We start from the raw sequence: 23,726 nt of genomic DNA, 5'->3' as shown, positions 1-23,726 counted from the left end.
TCAAAAGAATAAAGAACTTGAAAATTGAAATATGGCAAAGAGATTTAGTTGACCATCTTACTTATAATATGCAAGTCCTTTTCCAGATCAAATAGTGAGATACCACAGGCATGTAAGCATTTTCTGGCCAGCTTAAGCTGTAATTCTTGTTGTAGCACTGGTTCAGTGCTTGTGGCAAATATTCTGACAACAAAGCCATCCTAAAAGAAAAAAAACATCCATAGTATGGTGGCACATAAATCAGTCTTTTAAGGCTCTACATCCTGTCTATAAAAAAAAAACAGAAACAAAGACAAATAATTTTTAAGAAACGGATTCTATTTACACCAGTTGCTCATGATTCAGAGTACTTACATCTCTTGAAGCAGCTATCTGATTAATATATTCTCCATCAGTGAATAAAATATTTTGACCTTCAGTGTGGCAATCTGTGAAAAAGAAGAAAAATAATTATGCTACAATAGAAACACTTAACAAAATGACTTTACTCCTCTGTTGAAGTCACAATGAGAGTTCTTCACGCAATAAGGATAAACTTAAACTCAGAGATTGTGCTTTTTAGTAAAGAATTACAAATTAGCAGAAACTAAATAATTCAACTAATAATACTAATTACATTTTGTGCTTACATTCATAAATCTTCCATAATCAAGGACCTGAGAACCCACCTAATTTCAAAATGAGTTAGTATTAGATATAGTCTGATCTGACATGCACCACAATGAACAAACTATAATGTTGGTTATAATTATTTCAATACAATCACATGCAACGTAGGCAACTCTACCCTCAGACAAACATCACAGTCATTAGCGTACAGAAAAATACAGATAGAACTAAAGCTCTTCTATTTGAGGTCTATGATGTCCAGCTACAGATATCCCTTGCTTTATAAAATATAACTGGTTGTAGAGTTTCCACCTAGAAGTTTACTTATTTCCAGAATTGTTAGCATTTAGCATGCTATATATATTTTAATGTTCATCCTTCATATAACAGACAAATCTATGCTTACATATTTCTTTTTATATGAAAGTACTTATATATTTTGCCTGGAATACCATATTTTGTCAATATAGTATATATCTCTGTTGTACAGTGGATGACACACTTTGATTGAAATAACGCCCAAGCACAACTATAGCAAGGGATACCGGTATTACAGAAGGACCACTGGGACATGTGTTAGTGACTGCTACTAAATAACATGAAACTACAAGCAAAATCAACAGGTAAGTCTAAACCATATCCTTTTGGAAAACCAAATGGTCAGCAAGCATGTATAAAAGCACACACACTCCCGAAGAAACTGCAGGGAACTAGGATGAATCTCTCCATTAATTACAATACCAAAAAAGTGTATTTTATTTTTATTTGCACCTGAATCAACAAAACTTAAAATTCTGTTTTTGGAATGCAGTAATGGAGCCCACCCACATAAACTGGATTATGCTATCTCTTTGCCCAGGAGCTTCATACTAGCATACTTCCTTATTATAAATATGCAAAACACAGGCAGACCCTTACCAAATAGAGAATTCAGTGATCACAAACTGGAAATACAAACTGGGAGACAGGCCCACTGGTAGCCCAAGAGACTTGATAATCAAAGAGAGGAGAAATCGAAAGAAAGAGTTCCTAGTCCACTGTACAGAATACAAAGAGGCGCAAGAAAGATGCTTCTCAAGCTCTAAGCAGTAAGATTTTAAACTAAAAAGCAAAGAAGAAAAACTCATTATAATTTCAGATAAATGCAGGGGTGAGGAGTGAAGCGGCGCAAGAAGAGTAGCAAAAACTCATGATCCGAGGCAACCTGTCACCACACATGGAGAGTAAATGACATAAGGACACAGTATCAAAGGTATGCCAACACATAAAGGCTATAATGACAATTAATAGAAGAAAAAAATGTTTAAGTTCACCAATGCTAGGTTGAAAATATCTATAAACTAAACTGAAAAATAAGTTGGAACTTGAAGCTCAAGGAATTACCAGATTTATGTCAATTTTAAAAATGGTACTTATTACCATTTATAAACCTGACAATTCACTTATGCTCCTTCTTGAAGGGAAAACAACAGAGCAGAGTTGTCTCCAGCTAGAAAAAAAGAAAAGTACTATTGAAGAAATTGCAGTCCAGGTCAAAGAAATAGAAGAATGACAACAGCTTTCTTCAGGCTTGAGGGCAAGTCTTCCTGCTGTGCGGTTTCAAAAAGATTTTCTCTCTATCCTTTCTTTATCCATCACGTAATGTTCTAAGACAGTATCTTCGGGAACATATCAAGCAACATCTGCCAGTCTGGAAGATACATAGCATAGGACTATCCTCCCAAAGTTCTGTCCATTCTTCACCATGAATATGGTACATATTTATGAAACATAGAAAGCCAAATTTGTACTGTTAGAAGTCACATTTCATTTGCTAAATGATGCAGAGGGATGATACATGGTGGAGTAAGTAAAACAGCTGTAAGACCACTTTCAAAAGGTCTTCTCATTCACGTCACTATAAAATAATCAGGGTTTCTCAGAAGTAAATCCTTTACATTAGTATCCATCTGTTGGGGCAAAAGGGATGGTTAAGAATTTTTCTTCCAGGACATTATACTAAGATGACTTGCACAAAGAGTGACTGACAGGGATGTTCATTACAGTGTAACTTATATGGCAAAAATATTGGAAGAAAATTCTATTCCAATATATTCATCAAGGGAATATTTATACCATTATGATAATGCTGTAGAAGACTATCTGATGGCCCTGAAAATAAATTCAGAATATTAAGTGAAAGAGATAGGTTAAAAAATCAATAGGTAGCATATGATCACTTTTTTACAAGTATGTACATATACATAGGAAAATGACAAGAAGATATTCACCAATATGTTAACAGTGTTATATATGGGAGATGGGTTACAATTAATTTTTTTTTTGCTTGTAAGACACTCATACATTAAATATGATTACTTTTAATATACATATGTATGTGGATAAGTTTATGTACATTATTTAAAATACTTATTATTATTATTATTATTAGAACCAGAGATATGGACCAGAACTTGTGATGATTTGAAAAATAAAACCAAACAAACCACTGAGGATGTATCTGAAAAGTTATTTACAAAACAGCTTTAATAAGTCATGTTTTACAACATAGCTTTATTTGTGAAACACATATGAAATGTGGCATTTACCTTAACATCATGTCAGGTACACTAATTTGGATACATGCATACATAGCAATGTTCAAGTAATGTTTATTTGAAGTTTTGATGGAGTTATTTGATAATGATAAAGTTATAAAGAATACTTTAAATTTAAGAAACAGCCTGTGAGCAATTATCCTTCAAAATGTGTTCTTCAGAAGTAGTTCTCAATTATTTTCAGATGGTGAAGTGCATAGAAATAATATAGCTGCTTACCATGAAATTACTGATAGACACATCAAACTCCTTTAGGATGTATTAAAGGTATAAGCAAATTCAAAGAACTTATGCATAATATATTATACATTTGCCCAGTACTTCACAAAATTTAAGATTCACTGCCTCAGAGTTTAGACAGCACAGTGATTTCAGTGATAAATATATATGTACAAACTCAAAGCAAAATGAATTGTATCCAAAGTGCCTTATCAGAGTATTATTACAAAGTTAAATGATGAAATTAAAAAAATCCCTGACACACCCTAAAATCTCTCTCTGAAAACCTTTTAAAATAAAGAACAAAACACAAAGTGCACTATTGTCAAAGTAATAAATAGAAGATTCTTTACTCCAGGTTATATGACAGCCAGAATGTGGTTTTATTAAGAGCAACAAAGTAATATTACCCACTAATTCAGTAGAAGAAAAAGTCTTAATCGGGTAAGGGTCTGGGATCAGGTTACAAATGAGCAAGAACTTGAAAACAAATACTAAAAACACTATATTTCTGATGTCTGTTTAAAAACAAATATTAAAAACACTTCATGTTTCTGATGTCCGTTTTCCTCACGTGCATTAACTTTTTATAGACATTTTATATGTAAAATGTTTCACATGTCAAGATTTTTTTAACCTATCTGTAAGCAAGAATTATTCCTCACAAAACATTCTATGAATGTCTAAATAGCCTAACTCGCATACCTCTTAAAATCACCTGTGAAGAAAACAAATGACTAGTTGAAGTCACATACCTGGTAACATTACAGTCCCATCTTGTTCCAGCGTTTCAGGGCTTATTCTTACAGCTGTCATGCTGTGGTTATTCACATCTCTATATAATAAATAGCCCTGATAACAAAAAATTTTTCTGTTATGTGTTAAAATATTTTTCATTACCTACCTAGCAGAAAAATAGTTTACAGGTCTGTATAAAATGTTTGAGGTATAGAAATAAGTCAATATTAATGTCTAAAACAGATTAAAGATTAGAAACTTAAGAACATGGATATACTTAGGAGGAACTATACACCATTGGGTACCAATTTGACTATTACAGTCTGAGAAACATGTATGAGATACACTACCCAAGATGGTACAAGCATGTTATTCAAAATTATTATATCACCTGACAAGTAAAAAATAGAAATACCCACTACTAGTCTAAAAAATAACTTAAGGAAAAATAACTGAAATATTTAGGTTAATATTTAAAAATGAAGAGTCATTTTAGATGGAGTGATATGCCACTGAACACATTTCTATAATAATGTATTTTCCATGGCATTATTTCTTAGGTAAAATACAGCAGTGTCAAGTAAAAATTTGATGAAATATTTTAAACTAGGTTAAGTTTTGAGATAATTACTGAGTAATTAATTTGACACTTAAAGTTTAATTTCAGAATCTCCCTAATAGTTGATACAGCAGGATTATTTTTCATAGAATAACAGTAATTATTTCTTAAATTTTCAAAATGTTTTCAAGTTATCTTTTATTATCTAATGCTGCCAACAAACTGTTAGTCTAAGCAAAACAGGTATACAGAGACATCTTCATATTCTTCCACAGGATAAGTTGGGCTTCACCTCTCAAGAAGAGATAACATAAAAATAAATACTCTGGCCCTTCATCCACAGTTCATTTGCTTCTCTCCACAGAGGAGGAAAGATCTATCAGATTGCTGAAAACCATTTGGCCATGTTAGTCAGGTGCTGAGATCACAGCATTATGAAAACAACACAGCCTAGCTTTTTCTCTCTTTAGTGATACTTTGTGTGTTCCTCCACACAGGTAGCTATCTACTGGGCAGGTCACACACTATTCCCTTGGAAGGTACTGACCTAGAATAGATTTAGAATAGTTGTGGCAAGAAGCTCTAATTTGGATCCTGGTCACAGATACATTCCCAGTTCATAATTGCTAATGATAACGGTGATTTCTGCTTCATGTCTAGAGGCTGATATAAACAAGAACTCCAACCAAAGACATTTTTATTCTCATTTTACAGCTGAATAACAGGGGATCAAATAAGTTAACTGAGTTGACCAAAGTCACAGCTAGTAAGAAGCAGGGCCAGAACTAAAAGTAAACCTCTTGTGAATGCTCCACCATTGTTCCAAACACTACACTGTATCATTGTTTGGGCCATAATATTAAAAATATACCATCTCTGCTTAAATAGAAGTGACATTATTTATTGATTAAACAATTATGTATCACACGTTTTTAAAGACAGGAAAGAAAAGTTTGGTTTACTGTGGATATTCTCCTACCTGAGCATACCCTAACCAAGACTTTTTTTCTTTTCTGTTTCTGATGCGAGATGTTGAATTATATATGTGGCCCTGCAAAATAGCAAAAAAATAGTCTATCAACAGTTTCACAATTAATAATCAATGAAAAACAACATAAATGGATAGATGACACATTATGATTTTCAAAGAAAAAGTATTACATCAAAATTAGGTGGCACTCTAAAAATGAAGCTGGACAACAACAGTACACAATTTGGTATGGATGTAACTTTCACTTTGATTAAGAACCATAAGGAATCACATTACCCTGACTGTCCCGCTGTATCCAGAGCCTATTTTGTATAATCCATCCTTGCATAACAGATAAAGAAAAAATCCATCATTCTGAAGTAGACACTCATCATCCTCATCGACAGATACTTCTTTTAATGGCCACTTGTGCATTAAAGCTGCTTTCTTAATGCCATTGCTAAACCAATCCTGAATTTGAATTTTTCCCACCAACACAGCCTGTACACTTCTTTGTAGTGAATTTAGTATCATTGGCACCTATTCAGAAGAGAAGAAAAAAATAAAGACACTTTTAAATGTCCCAAACACAAAACAGATGAAATAAAGATACTTTAGTAATATATCATCATTTATGAGAAAATAAATAATTCAGAATGATCATATTTGGCATATCAGCAAAAAATGCCAAGTAGACGTTCATCTATAAGAAGGGAACCTCAAGCAGGCCCAGATAAAAATGTTTAAACCAAAAAACATTAACTTCCATTTTTTGGCTAAAACACTGAAATATTTATCTTTCTCCAAAACCAGGTAACTAGTACTGCCCATAATTTAAAGTTTTGTAGATGAGAACATATTAGACTGGTAATGCAAATACAGAACTTAAATAAAATTACTTGTTGTACTAGAGCAAACACAAGCCAAAATTAAGAAGTATTTGTGTATTTTAAGCACAAATTTAAAATTAAAATTTTACCAAACCCTCAGAGTACAGCTATAGAACAGTTTTAAAACCACTGCATTAGAAGAACTTCAAAATAATTAAGGATCATAAAAAGGGAAAAGAGAATTACAGGTAGGGCAGAAAAAGGGAAAAATAAGAACAGAAATCTAGAGCAAGGGTACTGCTCATACTTGCCAGGACAGTTCAGTGTACTAAATAAGTCACAGAAAATGACCCATATACTCCTTTTACTCTCTCTGACTTGCTAATAACAGGACTGAAGCACCCCTTCCACCTGTTCTGGAGGTTGTCCAAGGGGTCAGAGAAGAACGCATAACAGAGACTTAAAACTGTAACTTCTTTCTCTATATCCAGAACTGTCCAGAAGAATTAAATCAAGTTTGCCCATAAGGAGAATTATATTTCCCACCATTGACGATGATGAAGAGTTTATTCCAAAATCAGATATTGAAAAGCTTAAAATGTCTTATGTGAAGCTGAAGTAACTCAGAACAATTCAATTCATGAAAAACTATAATCAACCAATCAAAATATAGTAGAATGGTATATAATTTTCTTTCAACATAGAAAAGATATTTAGAAACTATGAAAGATTTCTAAGCTTGAAAATTTAGGGCAAGATGGGAGGTGGGAGTGGGGAGAGAGCAAGACAATGCACAGGAAGAGGCTGTGGTGCTGACAGAAAGACCAGGCTATAGATTTAACAGTTTTGCTAAATTTCATTTTATTACCTTTAATGCTACAGAGTTAAACACACATGTAATGCAGCCCAAATACCACAGATTATTTATGTATCAAGGTTGGACAGTTCAAACCACTATGAGTGAGAAAAAGCAGGGAAGTTTTACTAACAGAAACTGAGATGAAATTCCAACTTGGTATCTTAAAACTTTTTAGGTAACTATAAATGTGAAAATACCTGAATAGTTTGGCAAGCATGGCTGCCATTGTTGGTGAGGATAGCAGAGATAGCCTGAAGTGTCCTTCCTGTTTCTCCCCAAGAAGCCACCAGACTAAAGAGGCAAGCACAGGAAAGTGCTGTCAGAGACTGCCCTGTGCTGTCATTCATTCCAGTACTTCGAACAGTGATTTCCAAAAGGAGCTGGAAGAGAGACTCTGTGGATAAAACAGAACTCAATTATGCTCATTCAACACACAGAACACTATATGTGTATATTTATGTCTTGCCTCATTATAAAAACATGGCTAAGGCAACTATGACACTTAATTTGCATTAGTGCCTTTCTGTTACTTTTTCCACCAAAGTTATAATATTTATATTAAAAGGACCTTAGAAAACATTTAGTTCAACTCCTTATTTTTGTAAATGAGTAAATCAAAGCTATTTATAAGAAACTTGTCTTGAGGCACTCACATATTCAAGAACTATCCTATGAAGTAACAGACTACTCACTGCATTCATTTTGCCTTTTAGACTGAGAATATGGGCTTCTTAAAATGTTAAGTGTCCAGAAAACTATGTATTTGCAAAACAACAGAATTAATAAAACATACGCTAAAACTTGTTTTAATATAAAATTGGCTTTATTGCTAACAAAACAGCAGTTTGCACTTATAGAGGGAGTCTTTAATTCATTTTATACCCTAAAAAAATCTTCCAAGTCAACAGGACAGGTATCTTCTTTTTTAATGGACAGTGAAACTGAGACACAGGGAGGTTCAGAAATTTTCCTTAAATCATAAAGCCATTTAGTGACAAAGATGAAAAAACAACACATGAATGTTCTGTGGCCCTCAGAAGTCTCTACAAAAGATACCCTAAACAACTCCTCCCAAGACTGAATCAATAGACTTCTGAGTATTTTGTCTGTAGAAAGGAAGGGGGATTTGAAAATCCTTACAGAGTGAAGACTCAGAGACAGTCAAAGAGTAAGAAATAGTCAGAAAAAGAGACAAAGAGAGAGAGAGAGAGAGAGAGAGAGAGAGAGAGAGAGAGAGAGAGAGAGAGAGAGAGAGAGAAACCTGAGGACAGGGAGAGGCAAAGGTGAGGGAAGAAGAAGAGTAAGAGAGAGAATTAACCTATTGCAATTCTCTGAAAACTGGAAGGCCATCTGCAGTTCATTTCACTCACAGAACCCTAGGCTTCCTCATCTTCGTACCTAACCCTTAATTCAGTCATCAGTATTGCTTCCTAATTAATTCCTCCACCTTCTCTATCTCATTTCCATGTTCCCAGTCCATGCTATTTATCACTGCTTCCTAATTAGACTATTAAAGAGATCACAAATTAGCTATACCATTCATTTTTGACAGCCTAAGAGAATTTTTAAACCAAAAATATGGTTTTCTACTAAAATCTATTCACTGCTTTGCTAATTTCCTTGTTTCTCTTCCTTCTGCCCTCTCTTCCTCATCTGTACATCCTTCAATCTTTCCTTTTTTCCATTTAATCTTCCCTCTGCGTTTCTCTCCAACCATCCTTCCTTCCATCAAACCTTTTATCTATCTTCTGTTTGTCCATCCTTCCTTCCATCATTATCCTTCTGACCACTAATCTTTAAATTATTAAGCAAATACCTACTGAACTCATCTTGTATATAAGGAACTATTCTAGATTGGGGTAGTATCTTGACAAACAAGACAAAGAATGTCTCTGTCATCAAAAATGTCAGATTCAAGTGAAAGAAAAGAGTGTAAGTGCTATAAAATACACATTTTTTAAGTATAGGAGATAGTAACCTTCCATTCCTCCTAGAACAATAACCACACTCCTTTAGAATTGCTCACAAAACTCCACATGATCTGGTCCCTGACTCCTTCCTCATATTTGGCAAAGCCCTCCCTCCCTTCACTCTCCACATTCTAGTCAGTCTTTTTTCAGTCATTCTTCTTCAGGTTTCAGAGCTTTACTGCATGAGTTCCTTTGTGCCTAGAAACTTAACTCCTTCCTACTCATCCTTTGGATCTCAAATGTCATATATTCAGGAAAACCTGCTAAACTCTCAGTTTCCCCCATTCTACTCATCTACATTTGCAATCATACATGTGTCAACTGTCTAATGCTAAGTCCCATATTAACAGCAACAATGTCTGTACTGATCATACCTGAATTATATGCTCTTAGAACAGAACATAAGAAGTACTATTACATTTAAGTGAATATTTAAGAACATAAATTCTAACTTTACATTGAACAGACAGATATAAGGGGATGATATTTTTTAACTAGGCAAATTGTAAATCAAAATCCATTTGCAAAGAGAAGAAACTTGTTGTAAAATAATCATCAAGCTATTCCAACAGTAGGAGTTATACATGTATACATATTTTCATGAATAACATGAAAAAAACAAAGTAGAAAAAAGTGTAATGAATATGATTATGGTATTAGACCAAAGGAAAAAAGCAGAGACAGATTTCAATAGAAATTTAGTTTTAAAGACCCAATTTACTTATGTCTTTGAGCTAACTAAACAACATAAAAAATATGAAGTGATGGGAAATCCCACAACAGAAAAATAGTTAAAGCAGTGAATAGATCAGAAGCACTAAAAGGACAGAAGAGATCGAAGAGAGTATAGGAGCACTTGAGACTGCTAATCAGAAAATAAAAATGAACAAATTAATCAGGTGAAAGTTCTGACAGATGATTAAGCTAAAACATACGATTTCAAAAACAAATAATAAGGACAAGATCTATTCTGAATAGAATAAAGGAAAGGGAGCATTTATGTAGAAACTGGATACAAAAGAAAGTATAACTGACAGAAGACAAGAGAATGGTAAAAGACAGGAGAAAAGAAATGATTGGCATGTTGTTCAAATAGAAGATACAGGTTTTAATGGATATTTTAAATATTTCAGTCATTTGCTAACTGACAAATCAAGCTAAGAATAACAAGCAAAATATTTTTAAATAAAATTAATTAAATAAAATCTTCAGTAAAACGCTATGAACATATTAATGAAACCAAGTAGTACATTATAGTAGTTATGTGATCACTTCTGCTATCATAACAATCTCCTATATGATAGTTTTTATTTGTGGTAGCATTTAATAACCCAGGGTTGGGGTGGGGTTATTGTTTAAAAAATTCTCAGCTTGTTTTCATGGTCAGCACTCCCCTCCCCAAGTAAAACAAAATAAAATAATCAAACACAAAAACTAAGCACCATATGTGACCAAAATAGAACAATCTGACATATGGGTCTAATAAAATCCAAATAACCAAGTAGACAAAAGAATCAAACATTAGTCTAGATCAGTGTGGTCCCCGGACTGGCAGCACTGACACCACCCAAAAACTTACTCCAACCCCGAACCTACTGTATCAGCAACTCCATAGGTAGGGGCCACATGACTAATAAAAAAATTAATGTTTGAGAGTTAGAAAAATCTAGACTCTTTCTAAGCCCATGATTATCATGAGAAAAAAGCAATTAGTCAATTTCACAATTATGCCTCCATCTCTATTTCTATTCCTCAAGAGAACTCTTCCTATTCTGCTTACAGGATTATGTGTCGAGCCCAGAATGAATGGCAGGCATTTACAAATTCAAATATACTTTACAAAAAAGCAGATATTCTTACTTAATGAAAGTTTCAACTAATTAGAAGTTTTATCTGTAACAAAAGTAGATTTTTATTTATAATTAATACAAAAGAAATGCCCTCTGCTTAGAAATAATTGTGCTGTTTGGATTGGCAGCACTTATTTCCTTTTTTCCTACTTTTTAAACTATCCAGAATAACATATAAAGTTAGAGAAAGTTCAATGTTAGTTATTTTGGCCTTAGGTTTAATAGGAATGATTTAAGTTAATAGTGACTATAAAGCTTAGGGATTATTTCTGGTTTCCAATAATTTATGGTTTGTCTTTTCCCTATCAACACAATAAAATTGAGAAATATCTGCGTGAAGTGTAACTCTTAAACCATAACTCCAGTAGAACATAACAAAATACCTTAAAATTTATATCCTTGTTGTCTCAGTACCAAAATTAAACAAAGACTGCATTTCAGGCTGCTGTGTGTGCTTCAAAAAAGAGGCTATTTACATTTAAAGACTTCATTCAATGCCCCTGAGCTCTTACCTAGGACCTCAGGTGGCTCTGACTGGAGACCTTCTGGCTGCTGTCCCTGAAGCACATTAAGCAGAGCTTGGAGACTCCTGAGGCACAGGGATGGATGGGAAAATCGTGTCTCCTTGATCAATTCAAAAACTTCACAAAGTCCAACCTCAATGATCTATTTAAGATAAAAGACATGTAGCATGTAAGGGTAAGCTAATAACACTTCCCAGGCAGTTTAATTGGGGCAGCTTCTTTCTATAACAATGATTAATACTGCAGGCTTTAAAAGACAAAACAAAAAAGAAACATATTGGAAAAAACAGTAGGCTTAACTTGAAGATTTAGAAAACTATCTAGTTACATGGATGGTTAAAAAATAGTAGCACTGTTTAAAAAGTAGTTTTAGCCTAATGAAGCCATCATAAAATATTATGAAAACTGTAACAGTGAGCCAGATACGAGATTACATTCACTAAGAAAAAATAGACTATTAATTTAAAAGTTCACTTGGCTGACCTCAAGTAGAAGTGAGCATTTTTTTGTTAAAAGCCATGTTGTTACTTATGACCAGAAAAGAAGTCAAAATAGCATACAGTGAAGAGTGAAGACTGTAAAAGGAGCTTTTCATCTTAGCCTTTCCTATAATGGTATAATCACCATATTATTATTTATTAATGGTGACCCTTCTTCTTATAGGCTTTAATCATGAAAAGAATTTAAAAAACTGCCTAGCTAAAAGATCACTCCCACTTTTACTTTAATTATTATATCATCCTCAACAGCACCAAGAAAAATCTGACTTCAGCAAAAGATAGATAAATCTGTAACTAAAGAGTGAGAGTGAAATGTGATGAACTGGTATAAGGAGATACCTTCAGGACTGAGAGAACAAAAAAAAAAAACTATGACATTCCATTTCTCAGTCCATGCCAACATTTGAGAACCAAATGAGAAAGATCTTTTCAAGGAGATGTTAAATTATTGGAGAAGTACCTAAAAAAGTGAATTAGTAGAAATACATCACAGCATTAATTCTATTGGATATAACAGTGGAAGAGTGTTCTTTCTACTGAGATTTGCATATCATTTTGTGTATTACACAAATATTTCTTAAATCTGCTCCAGAAGAAATGAAGATATATTATACTAGGCCCTATCCTCTAAGAATTTAATATAACAGTGTAAATGAGAAATGAGCTTTGTATATAACTCTTACCCAGTCCAGACCTCTATTACAGCATTTACTACATTATAGTATAATTGTCTACTTTTGTTTCCATTTTCCTGACTAAACTGTGGTCTCTTTATAGGTAAGGAACAATACTTACTTAGCTTAATATCTACCATGACTAGCCCAGTTCCTGGCACATGACAGGTACACAATAAATATTTGTTTAATTACTCTCTCAGTTATGCACTAAAAACCACCGCAACTAAAAAATATATTTTCTAAACAAGGGTCAAATCCATTGCAGGCAAGTCAGTAGAAGTTCTGTTTATTATTTGCAAGGTCTCTGAAGAATACAGATATGACTGAGTAATTAAATACAGATATGACTGAGTTAGAATACAGATGTGACTGAGTAGATGTCTTTAAAGAAGTCATCTAAAATCCCAGCAGCTTGATTATAGCTGACATTACAGAAGTGCTTATACTTTCAATTGATTAAATGCACTAAGCAATGAAAATTTTCCAGGTGATAAAGTCTGTTTTCCTGAAAGAGATTAGCAAATAAAAACATGCTGTTCAAGATTTCCATCTGTTCATGTACTTACAGGAAACAAATCTGAGGTCAAAGGTCTAAGAACAAAATGTGGGGCCCTATTCTCAGGTCAATGGGAGATGACCATATCCCATCAGTCTTTACCACTGCTTACTCTATTACCCATCACAACTTCATAACGCAAACAAGATTCTTCACAGATGACATTTTTTGTCTAGGGTTTGTTTATACAAGATTCCTACAGTAAAGGAGTAGAGTAAAGGAGAAAGTATTGAACCTTGCCAAAGACAGTAAGGTGACTTGCTGAATAGATTCCTGAGTTGTCTCTCTGATAATTTTAAGGTATAATAACAAATGTATGACAATAGGCAAATCAGGTAGTCTGCTAGGAACAGAGCATTAGCTGGTTTTGGTGAGACATACTCAGAAAACGTTAGTCATAATGATCACGACAGATTATTGCCCAGGTGTCTAGATTAACCACTGTGAAGTCTTGCTAACCATCTGTATCTTAGTTCACTGTATTTTTCTTATTTGTAAGGGGGAAAACTAATTCATTTCCAGAATAGCAATATGTATTCAATATACAACAAGATAAAAATCAACCTCAAGTTTTCCAATCACATTTTGCTTGGGAACAAAGCTGCTGGTTTAGCAGAGGAACAAAACATGTTATGAAATAAGTATTGTTTCTGAGGTCTGGCTGAGAGTATTTTATCAATGTATGAACTTTGAAATTGCACTTTATACCCTGAAGCCTGTCTTACAGTCACTGAGAACAGACTGTACTTCCATCTCCCTCAATATTAGGAAGGAAGAGTATAAGGAAAGAAATACAGTACTGCAAATACAGTGTGATTTCATTTGTGCAGAAATAAATATATTTTTAGCATTTGTATATAAAAATGCTGTATTGGGGATTTTTTGGTTAATGGATTTTTAGAAATGATTTCTAATTTCTAATTTCCATTTCCTCTTTGTAAAAAATGTTCTGTATTTTTCAAATTTTCTACAATGAATATGTACTGCCTTCATAATTAGCAAAATAAATTAATAAATGTGCCTTTTAAATACTAGTTCATTATAATAGTAAGGTAACACTAAGCTTCAGTACTTTCAATGATAAATATAACTAACTGCCTAAAATATATGGTCTACCATTTCTCTTTAGAAAACAGTTTTCTGTAAGTTTACTGAATTTTACCTTTACTGTTGCTTTCAAGTAATTAAATCCTGAGGGTTCTCTATTATATTTGAAGGACCATAAAACCCAAATAACTCCCTGATACAGACAGTCCAATATCACTGCTGGGAAAGTGAGATTAAAAACATATTTGGCCAAAGAAAAATGAAAATGGGTCTTTCAAGATTTTATTTTGCCTCCTTAAATATATTTCCAAGGGTGACTTTATCATTTCATTAATAAGTGTGAATTTTATAAGTTTTAGTCACATCACACTTAGCTTTAATAATAGCTAACTCTGCCATTAGAAGTTGCAGCTAATTCTGTTGAAAAGTCCTAGACTCAGTTATACTTCCAGAATACATTTGGAAAAGCTCAAGAGGACCCCAAGACTAGATTTGTTATTATGTAGAGTGAAATGTAGTCTTCTAAATTTTTTGGTAGAAAATAAGTATTTGGTAGAAACAACATTCACAAATAAATTTTTTAAAATTCTACGTGGAACAAGAGGTAGGAAAGAGGAAGTAACAGGAGCAGAGGGGAAGGGATGCAAAGAGAAGAGAGGAATCTGCTCCTAGGAGGTCTGCAGGTTTTGGGGGGAAATGTCTGAGCTCCTCTAACACATAAATTCATCTACGTCCACTACCATCTTCTTCCCTTCTCTTGACATCCAAAGGAAAAAGTGTTCTTATAGCTTTTGAAAGCGAATTTAATTTTTAAACCACAGTTTGATCCCACACCACCATTCTCATCTCTAAGAGAATTTTGTTTCAACTTCTGCCACCACACTGTGATAACTCCAAACTTGTATTTCTAGCTGGGAGGTTGCTTTTGAACTTCAGTCCTTCAGAGTGTACACTGGACACCTTGCAGCTACATCAAACTCGTATGGCCAGAACCAAACATAATCATTACCTAACAAACCACGACTCCTCCTCTAGTCCTCCAACTTGCAATAAATGGCATCACCACTCAGAAACTCTAGAAATGTTTACATTTTACTTTCTTCAGCCTTCATATGCAACTACTTACCAGTTCCTGTCAATTATGTTTCCTTAACATTTCTTGTATGCCAAATACTGCCACTAACCTAACTCCAACTCTCATTAACACTAGACAACTAAGTCACTGCCCACCACCTGGCCCTTTGCTCTAATCTCCCCATGCTCTAGAGGATTTGCCTTACTAGTATACAAGTAACTTTACTAAAATACAAGTCAGATCAAACTCTTTTGCTTAAAATCTTCAATATTTCCAATTCACAAGATAAAATCTAAAAATGGTTGCATGACATAGAAGGCCCTTCATGATCCAGCTTCAGCTCTATGCCTCTTGCCCTATTGGGCCATTCCACTCTAGCCAGCACAGACCACTGCTGTTTCCTCTGCTGGCAAGCGCACCTGCAGTGTGCCATCCTGTACTGTGTTCCGCTGTACCTAGCACTACCTATTAATCCCTGACTATTAATGACTCAACATGCCTGCTACCCCTATCAGACACACTTTTGAGGGAGGGACTGTGTTTCAAAATTTTGTTCTCAGGGCCCAATGCTTGCTATAAACTCAAAAATAATTTCCTGAATTAAGAAGTAAATAAATGAGTCTATGCAAGTCTACATTTTTTAACAAAATATGTGACATGACCAACCTCAAGTAAGACTGGATAGGAAGTGTAAATCCTAAAAATTACCATTAAAAAATTATGTAGCTGTAAAATTTGGAATACTCTAGAGGATCTGAAAATTAGATAGTGAGACAGTTTGAGCTAGGTAAAAACTGTTTTGGGTAAAAAACTTAATACAGAAGCATTTGGTTGGGGGGAGGCTAAGAAAGTCCTTAAAATAACAATGATTACCAACTCCCAAAAAAGCATGGCAAGCAAGGTCTACATAATAATCAAATTCAATTTAAGGTTTAAAATTCAAGAAGGGAGAAAAGAAAACTGCATCAAAATGATACTTCAACAACAAATAAAAACTGTCTTCATTATGTGAAAAAAAAGGAGTATAAGAGAAAGAAACATCAGTGAGGAGAAGGAAAACAACAGTCACACATGCAGGAAGAGCAGGAGAGGAATAACAAACTGAAAGAGCTGACATAAAAGAGTAGCATTTGGAGCAGAGGCACAGAAATGGTCAAGAGTTAAAGAAAAATGCTGGCATTTCTCACCTGCCCTCAAACTCCCATCGCCCCAAACCCTAAAGGCCTCTCATCTCTTCTTTTTATTAATCCTTCGTCTCATGCAAACATCACCCGAAAGGTCTGCTCTCCACCCATGCTAACCCACAGCTTCCTGACGACCTCAGCATAAATGCACCTCATAGCTTCTTCCTCCCCTGTACATCACATGATCTCATCAATTGTCCATAAGTCCCATTGCTTTGGATACAAAGTATTTCTTAATAAATTGAAGAGCTCCTTGAAATCAAATCACATTCATCTGCACTTACACGTTTGTTTGTACCCAACCTGACCCAACTACAGCTATAATTTATTGAGCATGCACTTATTTGACATTTATTAACTCATTGAATCCTCACTACAACCTTATGAGGTAAATGTTATCCACAATTCATAGATGATAAAACTGGGGCAACAGAGAGGTCAAATAACTTTCCTAGCATCACACAGCTAGTATTTTTAATGGTAAATGTTTGAACTCAGGCTGTTTAACTCCACTACCCATGTTCTTAATCATTATACCATTTCCTGATGGGTCAATACTTGATGGAAAACTCAGTATTAATCACATGGTCTGATTTTCTTTTAATTTTCCTTGAAAGATCCCCTTTTGACTCTGCATCTTTTGACTGCTAATCATGCTGAAAAGCACTGTCTTTAGAATGCCTGACATATAAGTTTTTTAATATTCATTTATCCTAAAGTTTTAAAAGAGTCTAAGAATTGGTTATTCTTGATTGTGTAGTATCTTTCAACTTAAGCTCCAGCTTACTGTTCAAAATCTACACATCTGTATGAAAGATTTCTCTGGGTTTTTTATTTTCCTTCCCAATAATGAACAATTTCTGGGCTATTACTATAGCATAGTGTGACTCACCCACACACGGAATGGAATTCTTACCAAAAATATACTATATAAATCCTGCAGCCTCATATACTAACTTAATAATGTATTTTTCCTCAACCTCCCTAATTAAGCACAAGAGATTAGAATTAGAGACCATGAACTCTACCTGGATGGGCTTTCATGGGAAAGATGAGCTTGTTTGCTTTAATTTGAAGAAAGAAACTAATAGAGAAGATACAATTAAGGACATCAGAGAGAAAGAGACATAGGGAAAGAGAAGGGTACCAAGAGGAAGGGATAAAGGCCTCATCATTTGAGGATGGTTAATTAAGTGCCTAAAGAAGTTCACAAAGCCTCAACTTCCCTATGAAATAGAAACTAAGTTATCAGCTGAGAATAAAGATGAGGAGACACTAACAGTAATGATGAAAGACAGCGGGCCACTTAGGAATAGCGACCACGAAATGTGCAAAAATTTCAGGTCAGGAACATAGGTTCTATCTTGGCTATTATTTCCAACTAGCAAAAAAGTGTTTGCTTGATATTTTGTGTGTGTATATATACACATAAACAAGTTTTCAAGGCAGAGTTTTAAGGTATCAGTTTAATGAAAAGGCCAATTACATGAATCTTTTATGATAGAAAAAAATCATTTTAAAATGTCTACATTAGAAAAAACAATATGTATAAATCATTTATTATAAAGGTACCATTTTAAAAATGTCTATACTTTCACCCATTCTTTTGTTATATACCTACCATATAGAAAACAAATCTCATATATAAAATAACATTACAGTCTTGAAATATACCAATAGTCAAATAGAACTGAGTATCTTAAGAACAGTTTTTTTTACTACAGCACATGTTTCTATAAAACCAATTAACATATAACGCCTCCGGTAAATAAGGGAGTGATACCAGATACAATGTAGTAGAAGTTTGTTGGTTCATATGTAATTTTTCTAGGCAAGGGGAGCCAGAATAGCAAGAGTATAATTATAACCTTAGGCAGAAAAGACAAGAGCTGTCAGTTCAGTTGCTGCACAGCCAGAAGCCCTTCTAGTTCTACTTTAAGAAAAATTAAAATTAATAACTGTTCCTAGGGCTCCCTCCCCAGAGAGGTGCACCCCCAGCTTTCTTTGGCTTATGGCTGTGGTAGTTTGTACTTCCTCTTCTGTCCACCTTAATGGAAGCTCACTGTCTCATAGCTCTACTTCATCTGCAATGGCTCAATGCCTACAAGCTAGGCAATGGCTCAATGCCTACAAGCTACCGTTTCCAATCTACTGCTTTGTACATTTTTAATAGCCCTTATAACAGACTCCAATCCACTGATCAACCTACCTGAACTTTCCAAGTACTACCCACTCAACTACCAATAATTGACTTTGTTAGCACTCCAGTTATAAGTTGTTTAGTTTTCCTAGTCTACCCCAAACCTATTTTTACCATAAGCCCTGTTATTTTTTGTGCACAATTTTTTTAAAAAGTTATTTTAGCAATGCAAATATATGCATTAGAGCCAAAACGCGTAGATTATATATCTAAGTACAATTAATTACTTACCTTTGGAAGCTTGATAGGGGGCTCTTTGGATTCCTCCTCTTCATCGCTATCTGATTCGCCACTCTGCACAGAGTTCTTGGATGCAGCTGCCAATGACGTTTCCTTTTTCTGCCATTCCAGAACGCAGTGGCGTACATTGCAATAAATATTGAATGCAGAAGGATTGCTATGTAGTTTTATATCTGGTATGATTACTGTATTCTCCAAATTTTCAGACTGAAATACAAGATACAATATTTAATTACTTATGTCTTTCCATCATGTTTTCATTTTAAATAAAAAATTAAAGATTAGACCTGCTAGATGGCTTGCAGAAATAAAGTGGCATAGTAAACAGAATCTAAGTCTAACCACTCAACTTACGGTGGTACCATTTCTACTATATTTCACTACTCTCTCAGTAACACAGCAATAACCACCCTGACAAGGGCTGGAAAGGGGCAGGCAAAGAACTTAACAGGAATACTCCTGTATCCCACAACAGAAATAGAACCAACAAAGCTTAACTGCTGGACTATTAAAAGATACTAAGTTGGTATGTGTCTAACAGTCACTCAATGTATTGTAGAGTATCAATTATTTACTCTAAATGTTCAATTATATTTTGATTTCTTTTAAAAGTAGATATAGGAATTTAAATAGAAATTAGGTCTACAAAACAAAATTAATTGTATTCATTTCTTTCACTTCATTCTCATTCAAATAATGGAAATGCTAAGAAAACTGAAGATTATGGACAAATATACTTTCCTGAAGTTATCTCTTAGCTATCTATTAGCCTTGATAAATACTAAAAATTACATATTTAGTTATTTAATTGTTCAAACTACTGAACTTCTGTTCTGGCCCATCATTTTATTCATCAGACTGCAACTACACTTTTAGTGTTGGCATTCACATTATAAATATATAGACCTTGTTAAAGATACTCTACAAATTTAAGTTCTAATAATTACAGCACATCCAGGAAGTATCCAAGATAAATAAAATGGCACCTCAAGTACCAAAAACACTTGGGCTCAAAATTCTAATCTTCTCCATAAATAATTGGGAAAAAAATGGAATACTCCTTGTTAAATAAAAAAATGTACTAAAGTTAACTGATACAAAACACACGAATATGTCTTCAAGAGAAATTAAAAACAATCTAATTTTAGCAATTCAAATCCAGTAATAGATAAAAATGGTAATACATAATGACTAACCCACAAACAAGGTTTGTAACAACACTGGAAAATCAGTGTAACAACCCATACCAACAAAAATAAGAGAAAAAAACAGAAGATATTGGGAAAAAAATCTGGAAAAAGCATTTGATACAAATACCCATTCATAGCAAACGTCTAAGTAAATTAGAAATAGAAAAGAATTTCCAAAACTTTTGGATAAAAGGTTATTTATCTATGAAATACCCACAACTAACATAATAAAGACTGAATGCCTGCACCCTAAGACCTTATAGTCTAAAAAAGACAAAGATATTTACTCAGCAATTTGATTCAACATTGTACTAGAGGTGCTAGTGCAATAAACCAAGAAAAAGAAATGAAAGGAATAGTTAGAAAGGAAGAAAAATCTACTAGAAAATAAGTGTCTTTATTTGCAGAAAATATGTAAAGAATCTTAAGTGTGCAAATGGCCACTAGAAATAATGTGCAGACTTAGCAAAATCAGAGGATGCCAGATCAGCATATAAAAATGAGTAATGTATCTAGATACTACAAGAAAAACTGGAAAATGTGATTTTAAAAGTAACAGCATATAAGTTACAGACTGGGAGAAAATATTTGCAAACCACATATCTGACAAAGGACTAGTATCCAAAATAAATTAAGAATTCTCAAAAGTAGGCAGTAAGAAGCAAACAAGCAAGCAATCAAGTTAGGAAATGGGCAAAAGACATGAACATAAATATCATATAAGGAGATCTAAGAAGGCAAATAAGCACATGAAAAGAAGTTCAATATCATGACCCTTTAGGAAAATGCATATTAAAGCAAAATGAGTTACAGTACATATCTGTCACACTGGCTAGAATAAAAAATAGTGACACCACCAAATGCTAGTGAGGATGTGAAGAAACTGGATGTCTCATACCTTGTTGATAGGAAGGTAAAATGATTAACAACCACTCTGAAAAAAAGTATGGCTATTTCTTATAAAATTAAACATGTGCTTACAGTACAATCCAGCAATTATACTCTTGGGCACTTATACCAAAAAAATAAAAATACATTTTCATACAAACACCAGCACATGAATGTTCACAGCAGTTTTATTCAGAATAACCAAAAACTGGAAACAACTCAAAGATCCATTAGTAAGTGAATGGTTAAACAAACTGTAGTATATCCATAGTATGGAATGCTTACTCACAAATAAAAAGGTGCAAATTATGGATATATGTAACAACTTGGATGAATTATAAAAAAAGCCAACCCTAAAAGGTTACATACTGCATGATCCCATTTATCTAACATTCTTGAAATGATGAAATTATAGAGATAAACAACATATTAAGGAAGAAGGTGAGGGTGTAGGAGAAGTCTGTGGTGATGTACAAGTAGCACAAAGGACCCCTGTGATGGAGCCATTCTATATATTCACTATGGTAGTGGTCACAAAGACTCAGATATGTGATTAAACTGCAAAGAACTAAATAGACACACACAAATGAGTACATGTAATACTGCTGAAATCTGAACAAGATCTGTAGGTTGGATTAATGTCATTTTCCTGGATGTGATATTTACTTTAATTATGCAGTATCTTACCAATGGGAGAAAATGAGTGAAAGGTATACAGGCTCTCTCTGTATTATTTCTTACAACTATATTCACATTATAATGATCTTAAAATTAAAGAAAATATTAATAGTAGTACTTACAGTAACATCAAAAACATAAAATAATTAATTAAATTTAATAAAATTATGTGTGAGCTCTGGCCACTGAAAACCAAAATAATGTTGTTGAGAGAAAAGAAAAAAAAAAAAGACAAATAAACAGAGATATAAGCCCTATCACTGATTAGGAGGAGATTCAGTATCATTAAAATGTCAATTCTTCCCCAAATCTATAGATTCAATGCAATCCCAATAAATATGCTGCAGGATTTTAAAATGGAAATTAACAAGCTGATTCAAAATTTATATAGAAATGTAAAGGACCAAAGCAATTTTTTTTAAAAAGACCAAAGTTGGAAGACATACAATTTGATTTTGAAACTACTATTATGAAGACAGTATGATACTGGTAGAGAGATAGATACACAAATCAATTAAACAAAATAAATTCCAGAAAAAGGCCTCAACAAATATGGTCAACTGATTTTTAACAAAGATGCCAACACAATTCAAATGAAAAAGTCTTTTCAAGAATGATGCTGGATCAACTGGATATCAATATGGGAAAAAATGAACATGAACCCTTACCTTATACCATACACAAAAATTAACTTGACCTAAACATAACAGCTAAGACTATAAAATCTCTAGAAGAAAATCTGTATGACCTTGAGGTAGACAAAGATTTGTGAGGGCACAAAAATGCATGAACCATGTAATTAAAAAAAATTAACTAGATTTATAAGACTTCAAGATGTTTGCTCTTGTAAAGCATTATATTAAAAAAAACTATAGAAAAGGAGAAATTACTTGCAGTACAGATATATAACAAAGGACTTGTATCTAAAATACATAAAGAACTCTGACAATTCAATAATAATAAGACAAATAATAAAAAGGGGATGCAAGATTTGAACAGACATTTCCCAATATAAAGATAAGAATGTCCAAAGGTGCATGAAAAGATGTTCACAACATTAGTCACTAGAGAAAAGCAAGCTAAAACCAAAATAAGATACTCCTATATATTATTAGTATGACTAAAATTTTAAAAGCTACCAATACCATGTGTTTGCAATGATGTGAAGCAACTAGATATCTTGTAGTCTACTGGTGGAACAGTAAAATGGGGTACTCATTTTGGAAAACGGTTTTCAGTTTCTTTTTTTTTTTAAGTTTTTAAAGAAAACTTTTATTTTGAAATAATTGTAAATTCACATGCACTTAGAAATAATGCAGAGTTCCCATGTGCCCTTTACCTAATTTCCTCCAGTAGTAACACCTCTTGAAATAATAATATAATATCATAATCAGTATATTGACATTGATAGTCAAGATTCAAAACATTTCCATCACCACTAGGATCCCACATACTGGTCCTTTTACAGTCATATTCACTTCCTTCTGGTATTCCTCCCCTATTCCAACATTCTTAACCCCTGACAACCACTAATCTAATCTCTTTTTCAAGAATATTATATAAATGGGGTAACATAATATGTAACTTTTTGTGATTATCTCTTTTAAGTTTCTTAAAAAGGTAAAGATTCATCTATTCCATCTTTGAGGAAAGAGTTAACACCACAGGTATAATTGCTTATTCTTTGCATTTCTCCAAGGGAACAATGACTGACCCTTGGCCAGCTGTTGGGAATGTGGTCATTGGAGTTTCCTTTATGTTACTGA

At 33.6% G+C, this 23,726-nt stretch overlaps 1 protein-coding gene across 15 annotated transcripts in view; it reads right to left on the bottom strand.

Annotated features, from left to right (window-relative positions):
• MYCBP2 (MYC binding protein 2) overlaps positions 1-23,726 on the bottom strand; it is a 241,384-nt gene that overhangs the window by 182,372 nt on the left and 35,286 nt on the right. For all 15 annotated transcript variants that reach the window (XM_073212475.1, XM_073212476.1, XM_073212480.1 and 12 more), the window contains exons 3-10: positions 19,196-19,411; positions 11,714-11,867; positions 7,579-7,775; positions 5,990-6,232; positions 5,702-5,773; positions 4,181-4,277; positions 355-428; positions 62-200 (exon numbers count right to left, since the gene is read on the bottom strand). In XM_073212475.1, the coding sequence (XP_073068576.1) occupies positions 62-200; positions 355-428; positions 4,181-4,277; positions 5,702-5,773; positions 5,990-6,232; positions 7,579-7,775; positions 11,714-11,867; positions 19,196-19,411 (1,192 nt within the window). The remainder of the gene's footprint in view (positions 1-61; positions 201-354; positions 429-4,180; positions 4,278-5,701; positions 5,774-5,989; positions 6,233-7,578; positions 7,776-11,713; positions 11,868-19,195; positions 19,412-23,726) is intronic.

Source organism: Manis javanica, chromosome 9 (genome assembly GCF_040802235.1).
Source record: "Manis javanica isolate MJ-LG chromosome 9, MJ_LKY, whole genome shotgun sequence".
Classification (NCBI taxonomy): domain Eukaryota; kingdom Metazoa; phylum Chordata; class Mammalia; order Pholidota; family Manidae; genus Manis; species Manis javanica.
This window is presented reverse-complemented; position numbering and strand designations above follow the sequence as displayed.